General features: G+C 29.6%; 1 protein-coding gene across 7 annotated transcripts in view; it reads left to right on the top strand.

Moving 5' to 3' along the window:
* LOC105203197 (protein sprint) overlaps window positions 1-15,591 on the top strand; it is a 228,264-nt gene that overhangs the window by 197,462 nt on the left and 15,211 nt on the right. For all 7 annotated transcript variants that reach the window (XM_039454559.1, XM_039454557.1, XM_039454556.1 and 4 more), the window contains 4 exons: window positions 958-1,111; window positions 4,838-5,073; window positions 10,419-10,885; window positions 13,892-14,023. In XM_039454559.1, coding sequence (XP_039310493.1) covers window positions 958-1,111; window positions 4,838-5,073; window positions 10,419-10,885; window positions 13,892-14,023 — 989 coding nt within the window. The remainder of the gene's footprint in view (window positions 1-957; window positions 1,112-4,837; window positions 5,074-10,418; window positions 10,886-13,891; window positions 14,024-15,591) is intronic.

The following is a 15,591-nucleotide window of genomic DNA, read 5'->3' as shown; positions in this document are numbered from 1 at the left end:
ATGTGTTTGACAGGTTTGACAACTAAACCGGTTAACCGCTGAGCACCGTTGAGCATATTAATTGCGATTATCGAGTGTGTTTTTTCGATATCGTGCCATAATGACAAGCAAGAGCGGCATTAGAGCGGCATTGGAGCTGCCATTTTGTTGTAGGTAACATGGCTGAAACCGGATATCCTTCCTGCCTCAGTACTGTCATATGCTAATGCCACAGGTTAGCGATCTAGTTTAGTATAGATATCTGTGCATTTTGCCCAACTCTGCTTGTAGAGCACGGAGAGAAAAAAGAAAAACATTTTTATGGTACAATTCATATTCAAGTTATCGGTTAAGACTACTCAGAATTTGATCGGTTCAGCCATTACTGACAATGAGAACCGATAATCTCGGTTGCTCGGAAGTCGCTGGATCGCGCTAAAGCATAAAGAGATTAGGATATCGTTTATATAGACTTTTCTTGTTTTTTTGGGGTCACTACTGAGAGTACATGAAGTGGTAACAACGCTTGTGTCACGCGAGAAATAGCTTCTTGATCGTATGTGACAGGATATGTTTATACCCCACTATAATTAAGAATTAAGCTCGAAGATTTGAAAAATAGCATTTCTTCTTATTTCTTATGATTTTAATTAATTTTATTTATTTTAAGCAGAAAGATACATAATAAAAAAATTTTGGAATATTAAATATCTATTAAAAATTTTAATTATTTAATTAAAAACGAAAAACAAAAGATCGAGGCTCCTATGAATAACAATTTAAATAAGGCAAGACGAGCTTATCTATAACAAACGATTGTTTTTGTTTTTGGCGCACAACACCCAGCACGGCTCTTAAGTTCGTCTTGCCTTATTTGAATTATTTATTCAATTGTTATATCCTTAAGTGTAAAAAGTGGAGAGTTAGATATATAAATGTTAGATATATAAATAATCAATTTCTAATTATTTCAAATAGGTAATGAAGCTGAAGAGCCAGATTGCGAACTGGACTATGACTGTGATGCCGATTATGATGATGACAATGTAGCAAGGAAATTTCCTGGTAATGATGAATGTAATAAAAGTATTGTAGGGAATATCCTGACTGTTCAAAATATTATTCTACAACGGTAAGTTTTTTAATATAAACAAAATTGCAAAATTTTATGATAATTAGTAAAGAATAGTAATAGTAAAAACTAAAAAGTTATTAAATTTTAATAGATAAAAATCAATATAAAAGGGAATTTTTGTCCAAGATGGATTTTTGTCTATTTAAAATATTTATATGTCTTTTCTGGTAAAAATTTTGTTCATTTTTTTATACAAATTGGAACATTTTTTAGAAATATTCATAAATAAAAAATCTACGTCTTTTTTCAGAATTTTTACATGCAAATTTTGAAATATTCAGATTTCTCATTGCATAACTTTTAAAAAATACTTTTAACTTTTTCGGATTTTATAACATTTCATAAAAAATTATGGAACAAAAATCTTGAAAATTTTAGAATATTTCATATTATAATTAATATCAAAAATTCTGAGAAAAGATGTAGATTCTCTGAGTTTTTTTTAAATATTTCTTTAAAATATTCTAATTCGTACAAAATCGGAGAAAGTTATAAAATTACACAAGATATTCCGAAAAATTTGGAAAAATTGTACGAAAAATTTAGAGAAATGTTTTCACCAGGGTGGTAAACATCAACTAATATAACATTAATAATAACACTTTATTAATATATATTATTCCACGTGAAAGGAGCCACCCATTTTTTGAAGTGTCTCAGATTTTGTTCATATTATATGAGCTTGAACAGTTTGACAGCCGAACACTATGCTAAATATTAAGCCCATAGAATAATTGGTTGTTGAATTGTAGGATCTTAAATTTTTGAACTTTCGTCACAGAGCTCTTTTCCCTACTTAACAGTCAGCGTGAAAGGCAAGTTTGAAAATGAAATGTTGTTTTCTATAGAAAATTGAATGCTCTTTTACGTGAAAACACTCATTTTTCGGTCAGGACCCGTTTTAGACAATTTTTGCCATTTTTAATTTTTCAAAATGACGGCGCGATTAAAAAGCCTCGATTTTCTTCGAAAATAACTGAAAATGTAGCCCTAGGCCTCTACTTTGTTACCTTCAAAGGATTTAATAGGATACGCATTCGTTTGGGAATAAGTGAGGCAATATTGCTTCGATGGTAAACGGAAAGGTAATCGTACAACAGTTGAAAAATCGTGCATTAAATGACTCTGGAATCAAGAAACAAGAATAGATAATGTATTCATGATTATGCTTGGCGAAGAAACATTATACTGAAGATGATCCAAATCGTAGGATCGAAACGTCTGTACTTGTAATATGTTGATTGTCAATACATATATTAATTACACACGAACATGGCTGCGTTCGAAAATTCTACCCGTCGAATAGAGTAACTTTAAATGACCAATCAAGATAAAGAGATTTTGAGATTTCTTAAGATTTCTTCATCCTGAATTGATCACTCAAAGTTACTTTACCCGATCCATAGAATTTTTGAACGCAACCCATCTAGTGTTGGCCTTTTTGATAACTATTTATATTTTGATTTACGTCTTCAGACCCTTTTCTCATTTAATTTGTATTTTATTTTTCATTATTTATACATTGATAGAAACTATTTCTATTAGCACGAAAATCCAATTTGGCTTGTAAGTTCCCATTTTCTTTATAAACAACTTAAATTAATTTGCCAATGCGCGCCTACGCAGATGATAGTACGAATCCAATAAGATTACTATATTAAATTTTCAGTAATAACAAATATAATTTAAATTTTTTATTTCAACCCCAATTTTTTTAATTATTCTAGAAATGAAAAAAAGTTTTGTCTCCTGTTTGATTGAACAGGTCTTAAGTTTCAATGTAATAAATTTGTGAAAATTGGTTTTACCGCAGCGCGCCATATGAGCCTGCTCTCCCAACCGATGCAGTTGGTTCCGTGCGTTAGGTGCTCGCTTTACAATCATAAGATCCGGGTTCGCTCTCGGAGGTGAGCAATAATTTTTCTTTTAATAAGTATGTTTATTTATTTTAATGATATTAATGTAGTATGCAAATTTTTAAAACAGAAAATTTTTAATTTAATATCATATTCTAAATATTAATTTAAATTTAATTTGAAGGGAATTTTAATTCAATAATTTAATAATATTTGAAATAATAAATAAGTAATAATAATATTATATAAATTATTTGAAATGAATAACATATAAAAGCAACGCATTTAAATTTTTAAATCGTTTAAATTTAAAATTTAATTAAAAATAATATTAACAGTATTTTAAATTTCTAGTTTTCAAAATTAATCGTAGAAGAATAAACAAACATAAAAAAAACATGTGATATAATAAACAACATATGATATTAAATTAAATTTTCTGTTTTAGAAATTTGCATATTAAATCAATATCATAAAAATAAACATACTTATTAAAAAAAAATTATTGTTCACCTCCGAGAGCAAATCCGGATCTTACTATTGTGAAGTAAGCACTTAACGCACGGAGCCAACTGCACTGGTTGGAAGAGTAGTTACCGAGAAGACTTATATTGAGCGCCGCGGTAGCCAATTTTCACAAATTTATTACTTCGAAACTAAGGCCTATTCGATCAAACGCCGGGAGACGTAAACTTTTTTTCATTTCTAAAATAATTAAAAAAATTGAGATCGAAATTCCAGGGTGAGTCACCCGATCTTCCCCTTTCCCCTTTGGAAAGGTCTCGAAATCGATTACAAGAAAATGCAATAAAAAATATGCAGGGTGTTCAAAAAGTCCCGGACCGGTTGAATGTCCCGGACTTTTTGAACACCCTGCATATTTTTATTGCATTTTCTTGTAATCAATTTCGAGACCTTTCCAAAACACTACAAGAAAGTTTATTTTCGTTGAGTATTTTCCGAGTTGTGAGGCTTGAAAGCTGTAATGTACTGTAACTTTCAAGCTTCACAACTCGAAAAATACTTAACGAAAATACATTTACTTATAGTGTTTTAGAAAGGTCTTGAGATAAGCTACAAGAATATGCAATAAAAAGTAGGCAGTTCCATTTAAAAAAGTTAATGTGATTTTGATCTGACCTTGGCGATGCCATCCAAGGTCAAACTGAGATCAGTAAATAGATCAGTAAATAGATCTTTTAAAACCCTACAACTTTTATCTGAAACATTTTTTTCTAAAATGCTTAGTTTTCGAGGTATTTCGCCGGTCCGGGACTTTTTGAATACCCTGTATATGTAACTCCTCTCTCTGTTTTTCCCCTTCACTTACACAGTATTAGCGTTTACAAAAGAATTAGAATCATCGAATTAGTTCGAGATATATTGGATCGAGAAGCTCCGCATAATTTTGTAAATTTAAGCTTTTCGCTTTTTTATATATATCATTTCAAATATGAGCAGTTTATTAAGTTATAGCTCCTTGTCCAAAATCTCGATCCTATTCCAGTCAAACTCGTGGGAGAATTGTATACGATGTTCCGTAATAATTGAAGTTTATGTAGTGATTCTTTTAATGTGATTTCTATGTTTTATTCTACTTTCTCTTTTTTATATTTATTTTGTATAATGGCGTACTTCACATTTTTGAACATATTTTTTCTTTTGTATTAAAATTTTACTTTTTCTTGTTATACATATTATCTGAATCACATCTTTTATTTATCATAATTTTAACTGTTTTATTTATTTCTATGTAACTAACATAACGATGAAAAACAAAAATTATTTGATAGAAATTTTTCTAAAAAGTTACACTTAATTAAATTCAAATATAATCGAGAATATCAAACTCAAAATCTTTTTATAGATATCCGGAACTACTTAAGTCGCCAGATACGTGCGAATCGTTATACAGTGACCGGAACTCTTCATACGACAATGTCGAAAAGCGTAATGTGGAACGCGAAGACATCCTGGATTCACGAAAAGATTGCACGTACGATCCTTCCGAATGGGAAACCATACTAGATACAGGTGCGGAAAGTGATGTGGAAAGAATCAAACGAAATAAGAGTTTGAAAGAACGACTAGATCCTCTTTTGTGTAAGTTTATTTTTTTATCGAATTCTTCAATTAGATATTAAAATTAAAAGATTAAAAAGGAATAGAATAATGTAGTACGCAGATCTCAGACGGGTTTGCGCGAGCGATCGGTAGATTTTAAAAAGCGAGCGCATTATGGTGACACGCGGATCAGTTCTCCTATTCCATTGCTAAAAAAGAATTGTAAGTCCTTAACTTTTGAGTTTGTTTAAATTTGTGCTACAGTAATTGTTCCAATTACTATCGCTTTAATCACATAGTTGATATACTTATTTTGTATGTCTTTAAGACTATAATAAATATTTCTTTTTATCATTATTTGAAGTAAATACATCATCAAATGTTCGTCTTGAAAGTGTATCCACACTTTGATGACGTATTTTACACTGGTTTTACACGAGCCTGAGAGGGAGTATAAGCTAGTGTAAAGTTACACTAATAGGTTAGAGTTTCCTATGATCCTTTTTCACAATGAAAAAGATACAAGTTCCTAAAACCGCGAGAGTTATTGGAAGAGAAAAATGATTTGTTGAAAGAACTTTTGAATTTATTTAAAAAAAAATCAAGAATAACCAATATATGACGTAGTGACTCTTTTTAAGTAAACTTAGCCGCCGATTATAGTATTTAATTCTGGAGTATATTATATTTGTAAAGTTCATTGTTTATGTTGATTTAATGAAAGAAACAATTTAACAAAAGAATTTTTATATTAACATAAACTAAGGATTTTTATTGAATACACATTTATTATTATTTACAATTCACAACTAATATAATATATAAGGCCTTTAAAAGATAAATTTACATGAATTCTTATTTAAATAGAATATACAATTATATTCTATATAATATATAATTAGACAAATTTACATGAATCTTATTTACATAGAATATACAATTATTGAAGTAATTATTAAGGTATTTATTTAGACACAGACTCCAAAATGTGACCAAGAATTTTTGCATTTATTTCATTCATTACTTTGTGATAATTGTAACAATATAATTAATAATAAATTTTAAGAAATAAAATTCCACTTTTTCAATAAAACTTTAAACATAAACACCAGACACAAATAGTTGTCGTATATATAAACACTTGACGTTACACTTTCGCGTTCTCTTTGAAAAGCCTACACTTTACACTGAATTTACACAACGTTTTCCCCACTCCCAAAAAGTGAACGTACTGTAAAAGTGTACAATATATACTTTACACTTTTCGTGTAAGTAAGAAGAAACCTTGTTACAAATAAACCGATCAAGTTCTAAGTAGCTCAAACGATAGTTTGGAGAAAATTGCATAATAAAAGTTTTTTTTCTCTGTGCCCTACGAGCAGATATCGTGACGCAAAATCCAAATCTCGGAAATTTTATGTAAAAACCGTCATTATCATTATTGTCATCGGCAAGCAAATGTTGAATACAGATACGTTTTCGATACAGAGTGGCGCAAGCATAGCTGTATTCATGCGACCATATGATGCATCATTTATAATAGTATTAACGACAGGTTTCTGGGTAACGACACTCTAAAGCATAAAAAAGCTTAATTTTGATAATTTTTTTAAGAACATATAAAAAAACAGGAACATTAAAGTTAAGAGCTTTATTAGTCATATTAGTATTTAAGTTTATAAAAATTTTTTTTTAAATTTTAATGTAAAAAATGGCGACGTTAGAACTCCATAACCGCAGACATGATTTTTGAAAAGCGCCACAGATTCCTCCTACAATTTTTGACCTGGAACAAAAAACAAAAAAATTTTCAAATCTAGGTATGATTAGCTACCGAGTCAGAAATGATAATAGAATCGACGTCAATTCAATATCGATTCGATGATTTTGACATTGATTCAACGTCGAAATCGACGTTGAATCAATGTCGATTTAGATGTTGATTTAATGTCGATTTCGACGTTGATTCAATGTCGATTTCGACGTTGAATCGACGTCAATTTCATTATTATTTCTGGCCGGGTAGAGAAATACGAAAATTTTAAAATTCTGTTTTTTTTTAAATGGTGCGAGTTTAAAAAAAGTTTCGTTTTTAGGGAAGAAATTGCGTGAAAAATTGTTTATAAAATAAAACGTTTCCAATGAAATTAAAAATCCGTATGTACTTCTCTGAGGAATGTTATCTTGAAGCTATAGTTAAAATTTCAAATGATTTTGTGAAGATCTGTTAAAGTTATGCGTCCACCCGATTTGAAAAATGCAGTTTAAAGTTTTAATTAGAGTTCAGAGAAAGAAATTTTCAATTTACCTTCAGTCTGTGATGCCAACACCATACATTTGGCCTTCTTTGTTAAAAATCTTCGTCTTTTCTTCTTTTCTGGTCGATATAATTGCAAGTCGAATCTTTTTTCCAGCATTGGTAAGTGAGCGCTCCGAAAATTTGATGCGGCCACTTGTTGGCTTCCATACAAAAGTTATAACACTTTTGCCCAATACCTCCATAATTTTTATAATACTTAACAACTTATTATAAATACAAACAGAAGTATGTGTAGCCAAATCAAGAACAACCTTGTCGCTTGAAACAACTTTTGGAGCCAAAGATCAGACCATAGCATAGAAACTCTCATTGCTGTTTTGAGTATAACCACCAATGCATCGGTTAAGGAAGTCGTCAATGCTTAACTCATTATAAATAGGCTTAATAGCATTGAAAACTACTTCTGACAATGCCGGCTTGTGTTTATAATCAGCTAAACAATTGGTAGCTTTCGTCTTTTGCCACGAACACCAAGAATCTTCACCGGGCGGACATTTCGTATGCTGTTTTTCATCTGTCGAAAGCTTGTGAAAGCGTTGCTCATATCTCGTTCCTCATCTTTTCATTGAAATTCTTGTTTCTTTGAATGGCAAGTCCTAATGTGTTTAATTTTCCAGAAATAAAGAGGTTACGTTTAGAGATCTATGTATTAGCAACTTTTCTTTTCTATTAAAATCCCATACAACATAGCATAGGAAAAACATTGCAAAATATTACTACAATGTTTCAACAATATCCCAGCCAGAAGTGATTAGTTGATTCGACGTCGATAACACTGGTCGATCGACGGTCGAAATGTGTAGTCGATTCGACTTAAAAATGGGCTTAAATTTTGACTAGTCATCGACAAGTTGATTTGATGTCGATTTGATGTTGAATTAATACTAATTTCCAGCGAGAAATGACCTACCAAATCGACATCGAAATAATATCATTTTGATGATTTTGATGTCGAATCGATGTTGAATTGACGTCGATTTTGTCATCATTTCTCACTGGGAATATCTAGAGATGAGATTATAACAGGTAATATTTACGTGAACTTGAGTAATATTGAAATGCTATTTATTACTATAATATATTACTTTAATATGTGAATAAAATGTTGATTGAAAATATAAATGCATATGTGTATTTGCCAAACAAAATATAATTAGAAATGTTTATCTGTTTCTTTGAACTTTTTATCACGTATTCCAAAACTTTCATCATCTTGTTTTTGATATAGAGCATTCTTTAACCATTGTCCTATGTATAATGATAAATCCGTAACAAACACATTAAGTCTCTTGTTATGAATTGCGCCTAGAAATAAAATGTTTTGTGTAAAATTACTAGACACAAATAAGAAATATTTGAAGGCAAAGTATTTTCCTACTATTATAAAAAATATAAATAAAATTTATAAAGTAATATGTATTCACCTATAATCACTTCCCACAACAGTAATTTGCAAAAAGGTCTCTTTTGATTGCCATCGCTTCGAAAATTGTATTTACATGCAAGAGAATTACTAATAGCTGTAGCCATAACTGAATACAATACTTCACTATCATTCACTTTAAATTCTTCTTTGGCTTTTACTTTCATTTGTGAAAAATAATATACCTAATATAATAATGTAAATAAAAAAAAACATTATTTAACTAGAACAAACTATTTCACAATTAAAACATAAAATCAAATCAACATAGTAAAATATTCAAACAGACCTTTAGCTCTTGAAGAATACACCAATAACATTGAGCGCTCACTCAACTGTAAGACGCAACCATTCAAGAGACACAATTGCAATTCGCGCCAAGTCTAAAAGCGTAGCGTAAGTGATGCATACTTATATTACCGTACACTGCCGTTCGATAATAGTAATAGTCGTAATTTATCAACCTTGTTTGCACGATAATGATCAATGTGGGCGCATTTCGGGAATATATTTAATAATAATATAATAATGTAATAATAAAAAAATCTTTTCTACATTTCTCATTTTACATAGAAAGCTTATAAAATTTGACAATATTTAAGGTTTTTAAAAATTCTTTTAGAAAAATTTCAAATATGAATTTTTATAATAATTATAAATGTTATAAGATATGAAAATTATTATAAATATACATGTGTATGAAAAATGTTAGTGCAGCTTAGTAATATATTCATTTTAAATGCCCGGGGAAAAATATTTTATATATAAAATATGTCCAAACATAAATATATACGATTATATATACTTACATGTAATTTATATTAGTGTTATGTATCTTTATATGTAAATAAATATATATGTAATTATATAAAATTGTATATAATTACATATAATATAATTATATATACGGACATATTTTACATATAAGTGTACATAATTATATAATAATAATATATAAAAAAAATTTTTCCTGAGTGTCATTCTTTTATAACAAATGTAACAATTTTTAAGATCCATTTATTGCTATTAAAAAGTTGTTAAATCATGCAAATGATGTATGCATTTCTACACAATTTGCAGATCAAGATTATATACAGGTTATATGTTGATTTACTTGTGTATGCAAAAGAACACATATCGCATTCCGATATCTCGACTTTTTAGTGCATAAAAACAATGTAATAAAAAAGTAAAATATATACTTCGCCTTCCTATTTATGTTGATCTACGTAAAATTGAATAAAAGTTAATAGAAATTTTACAAAAATATTCGCAATTACTCAATAAACAATTTTTATGATAAAGTAGAAAATGATAAAAATATCGACTAGTTTTCGACCATCGACCATTTATCGACGCATCAACATCGAATCGACGTCGATTCGACTAATCATTTCTGGCTGGGTATTGCAGCGTTAATAGAATATTATGCATACGTTAATAGAATATTATATGTATATACAAGGTTACTGCAACATTACGTATCAATATTTCTGAAACACACATTTTACCATTACTGCGATGTTGCTGAAACATTGTAGCAACATTTTGCAATGTTGTGCTGTATGGGCGTTTTATTATAAATGTATAATATATCATTTTTCTTTCTTCCAATTAAATCTTTAAAAAATTTTTTTATAGCACCGCCACGAATACAAGCGCTTTCGAAAAATCGCAACCAGCCGAATGGTACAGGAGCGACTATTAGAGCTTACGCTCTTCAACTAGCAGCAGATAAAACTACAACTTTTTCGCAAAATATTGATAACTTTATTCAATGCACGCGGGAGAGCAAAGAAGCAATTCCTCATGTGGTGATGCGCAATATGCGGCAGTTTATGTCGGGTATGAAGAACTATCTAGTAAAGCATGGCGAACGTGAATTTGAGAAAGAAGTGGAAAAAGAGCGACTAAAATTACGGCCGAATGAATTCCTCAATATTGATGCAATTCTCGAGGATGTTATGATGAGCCTAGTGGTCAGACCTCTTCGCGAACACGTATGTCAATTGTTTATTGAACATTATTTCACTACTGGAGCGCTGCAGACCCTGGCGGAAAATATTCAACATGCCCAAGGCAAGACGATTCATGATTTTGGTGTTCAGGTGAGTAGACTTTTTAAATATATTATAAATCTATTATATAACTTTCAACAAGTTTACATTTAGAAATATTAGAACAAAATTGGAAAACACTAAAATAGCCTCATTAAAATCATAAAATTTTTTACATTAAAAAAATATTTTCTACTTTGAGCTAATTTTTTTAGAAAATGTTTAGAAATTTTTTTCAAAAATGGGTAAATGTTGTTCATAATTACTTATTATATAATACCATTGTACCCATTTCTGGCGATGCCGGTCGAGTTTAAGAACAGCTGGACGCAGAAAGATTGATTTATCAAATTTTCGGATAAGAGAAGTGCGTTTTGGCTCAACGCTCTGTGTTTGACGAAAGTAAAAAAACAAATGAAATACGCAGTTCTAACTGAAAAGGAATAGTGCTATGACGTTAGCAACTTGTAAGGAATAGCGCTAGAATGTCAGAGATCAAAGGATGCACTCAACAACTTCCTGGGCACTTAACAAAAAGCCTTTATTTGCCACGTGTGATAATTGAGCCAGTTAGTTATAGATTAAATGTCGTGGCGTGCCATCGGGAAAGAGAACCGCCACGACTTTTCACGTTGAAAAGAGGTCCGATCAAGATCTTCGTGTAGGCATCCTGGCCTATTACGTGCGCGACGAAGGCAATGAGCCATTGGGCTGTCGCTGACGCAATGCGCGAGGCTGCGCGTACAGATCAAAGCATTAATGCCTGGGGTCCGATTTTAGGGATCACGTTTCTTTTTTACAATTAGTTATTTTTACATTCATGACCGAATGCTGCGGTGATCATTGACGCAGCATTCGGTCATGAACGTAAAAACAACTAAGAAAGAAATGTGGTCCTTAAAATCAAATCCCAGGTATCAATGTAACGTACTGTACAATATAATGTTCAGCGCCTTGCGAGGTTGTATGAAACTTAGACGAGTTTGGCCCGTGAGACAGCGTATCCATTACACAACACATGATAGTGTCTAATGTGCAAAGAACGAGTGCAAGAACACTCCGTGTATTTATTTATCAGTACAATATTACTTTCTCAAATATAAATAAAAAAGACGCCAAGTGTATGTGTCTGCGCGCGTGCGTGCGTGTCTGTTTTTACTTTTATTTCTGTAATACAAAACCTAAGTGATACTATCTTCGTATTCTCTTTAAAAAATCTTCCTATTCCAACCTAAGTTAATGTAAAACCCAAGTGGTAATATCATTTTATTTTTATTGAAAAATCTTATTCCAATCCAGATGATAAAATCTTTAATTTTTCTACAAAACTCAAATGGTACTATCTTTGTATTTTCATTGAAAAATCTTATTCCATTCTTAATTCAAATGGTGCGTACTTAAAAAAAGTATCAAAATTGTGTAATCTAATTCAACCTAAACAATATGTATTTTTCTAAAAACCGTATAAAATTTCTAAATTGTGCCTATTATAAAGAGAATACGTTCTTTGAAATAACTGTTAATCTACTATTAACGAATAAAAGCGATAGTATACTTCTATCTGTATACTTCTATTCAAAGGTCGTCCTATTTTAAAATGTTGTAGCTTCAATTAAAAAAAAAAACCAATATTACTGTGCAAAATAAAACCCAAATGGTACTATCTTTAGTTTTTTTTTAAACAAAATTCAAGTGGTACTATCTTTGCATTTCAAACGAAAAATCTTTCTGTTCTAACCCAAGGATGTATTTAATTTGAAAAAATTTCAATGAATATAACATTTAATCTCAAAGAATTACAAAGAAAATAGTATGAGAAAATAAGAAAATTTTTTTGAAATAAAAAATTAAGTACTATTAATGAGTCGAAAATAGGTTAATGAGAATCAGCGCGGGTCAAAGAGCACAATCGCAAGTATCAATATTGAATTATTTATTCAATTTAAAATTACAAAACGTTTTTAACGTTTCGACTTGTTTGGAGTCATCTTCAGCGTAACAAAAAATAGTACAGTCAATAGAAACAGAAGCCGTCATCAGTCATCGAAAACGGGAAGTATCCAAGTCGCCAACGGTTTGACAAATCCGTGGTGGCATTTTTAACAGTGAAAATATTGCAAGAGATGACACTTAAATAGAACATCAAAATTTTAGATAATGAACGTTACTTGAGCAGGCGGTTGATTCCCGAAATACTACATATCAGTATAAAATTACCTTTTCAAACAAAAGGTAAAAAAAAGGCGCCTGTTTTTGTGCGCGCGCGTCTAAAAGTCTTTATTTTTTTAATTAAAATGATATGTATTAATATTTTCTACAAAATCTCTTATTCAAACCTAAGTGGTATTTACTTAAAATAAATATCTTGAAATTGTGTAATGTAATAAAAATGATATGCGTTTGTTAAAAAAAATGTATGAAATTTTTAAAGTGCGCTTGTTATAAAGAGAATATACTTTTTTTACAAAACCCAAGTGGTAGTATTTGTATTTTCAAAAAATTTTTAATGCACAAAAACATGGCGCTGCTAAATAGGAAAAGCAATGAGAAAAATTGAATAATTTCTATACAAAACCTAATTGTTACTATTTCTGGCAAAGTTTGGAGAGACACCTAGATTGTATTGACGCGACAAGTGCTAGTTAAAAAGTAAGATCATATGGAGAGAAACATTTTACCGTAGTTGGGACATGTTAAAATTTCAAATATGACCGACTTTGAGTGCTGGCTCACAACTCCTCAAACTTCTCTAATAAATTTATTTTATTTTTGTAATGATTTCAGATCTCCTAGTAGATTAAAATTAAAAACTCAAGCACTAGTAAACCATGCACTAGTAAATATGCAGAATAATAAATTATTATTCATTTTTATGAAAAATAGGAAATTAATTTTTAAACAATAATAAATGGGTACAAAAAGTAATTTTAAAAAATGTTTACCTAGATTTCTAAAAAAATTTCTTAAAAACCTCTTCAAAAATTAACGCTATAAAATAAATTCAGTTAAGCAAAAAGATGGATTTATAAAACTTATTATATCTTGTTTTGCATATAGTCAAAAATCGTACCTCCTTCGGAAGAAAGTCTGGAGCGCATTCTCAAATGCATCGAACGATTGCAAAGAGCTGATTCTCCACTTGACAAATTAGAACATCTATTAGCAGCCATCTCGGGTATCTTCAATTCCGTAAGTTATTTTATTATATACTTTTATTATATACATTGCTTCAAGCATATTATCATTTAAAAAACATGAACATAAAATTTTTTATCCAAATATCTTTAATAATTTTATAAGTTTACTTTTATTATAATATATTGCTGAAATATGTTAGATTTAAATAATTATATCTTTAAAAATTATACGGTTCATTTATTTTATTTTAATGTTTGAGTGTATCTTACAAATAAGACATATAATTACAAATAGTAATAAATATTATTTAAGTTTTAGTAATAACTTCAGTTTAATTTTATATTTAATATTATTTTTAATTTGTAATTAATCTAATTCATTATTAAGTTAATAAATTAAGAGTCATACAAAGTCAAATGTGAGCATTAAACAAAAGTTGTACAATTAATAAATATACAAATTTATTAATTTAATGTAATCATAAATAACTCTGCTTGAGCGAGACTAGTTTCAACTTTACTTAGCCTTCATCAATCGCTATTCTACTATAAGATATATCTAACAATTACATAATATGTGTAAAAATTTGCCACTAATGCAACAACAGTACATTATGTACCCCAGAGCCGAGCTTTGCCATTCTTGACTGAAAACAGCGTCCAAAGTTGAGAACGCGCTCCGCTCCACGGTGCATACGGTATTTTATGCAAAGGAAGTACGCTTTTTCGTGTCACACCGCAGAAGAGTATTGCAACATCTTATTGGACATTAAGATAAAAAAAAAGAAATATTAAATGAATGACATTGACACTTAATACAGACTTTAAATTTTATTAAGTACACATGACTCACACATATATTTTTGAGTTTTTACTATAAGGACGATACAAAATAAAATATGTATTATTTAGTTTATTAGATGGTGACAACTGTACAACAAAAAAATTTGTATGTGCTAAGGAGCAAATTTTTATACACATAATGTAATTGTTATAGATATCTTATTCTTTGTATAATGGCAATCTATGAAGACTAAATAAAGCTGAAACAAGTCTCGCTTAGATAGATTCATGTATAATTATGTTGAATTAATAAATTTGTATTTTTATTAATTAATTGATCAACTTTTATTTAATGCTTGTGTTTTGCCTTTTTATGATATTTAATTTTATTATTTAATATTAACTTAATATTTCTATATAAATATATACATTTTCCAATATAGTAATTTTCTAGCTGCGTACAGAATACTTTTTTCGATCTTAAAACAGTTCTAAACTAAAATTGAAACAGTAATTAAAATTAAAATTAGTTAACAACAGTTTAATTAACGAGAAACGGCATATTGGTCGCAAACAGTTCTCAACATTTTTTCTATGTAAATTTACAAACATTTACAAGATTTCTCAAACTGCACGCCGAATTGTTTTTCCGGACTTTAAGATACAGATTTCTAAGAAGAACCTTGAATGTAATATCACGGAATTAAATTGCTAATCAATTTAATTATTTTTTTATGCTTGTACGCATCTTTACTATTTCCCGTTTATTAATCCTGAAAAACTTTTTCTTAAAACTTTGTGTTTTTAAAAGTGGAAAAACAATTTGGCGCGCAGATT

Source organism: Solenopsis invicta, chromosome 10, assembly GCF_016802725.1.
Source record: "Solenopsis invicta isolate M01_SB chromosome 10, UNIL_Sinv_3.0, whole genome shotgun sequence".
NCBI classification, from domain to species: Eukaryota; Metazoa; Arthropoda; class Insecta; order Hymenoptera; family Formicidae; genus Solenopsis; species Solenopsis invicta.
The sequence above is the reverse complement of the archived record's forward strand: the minus strand, read 5'-3'. Positions and strand labels throughout refer to the sequence as shown.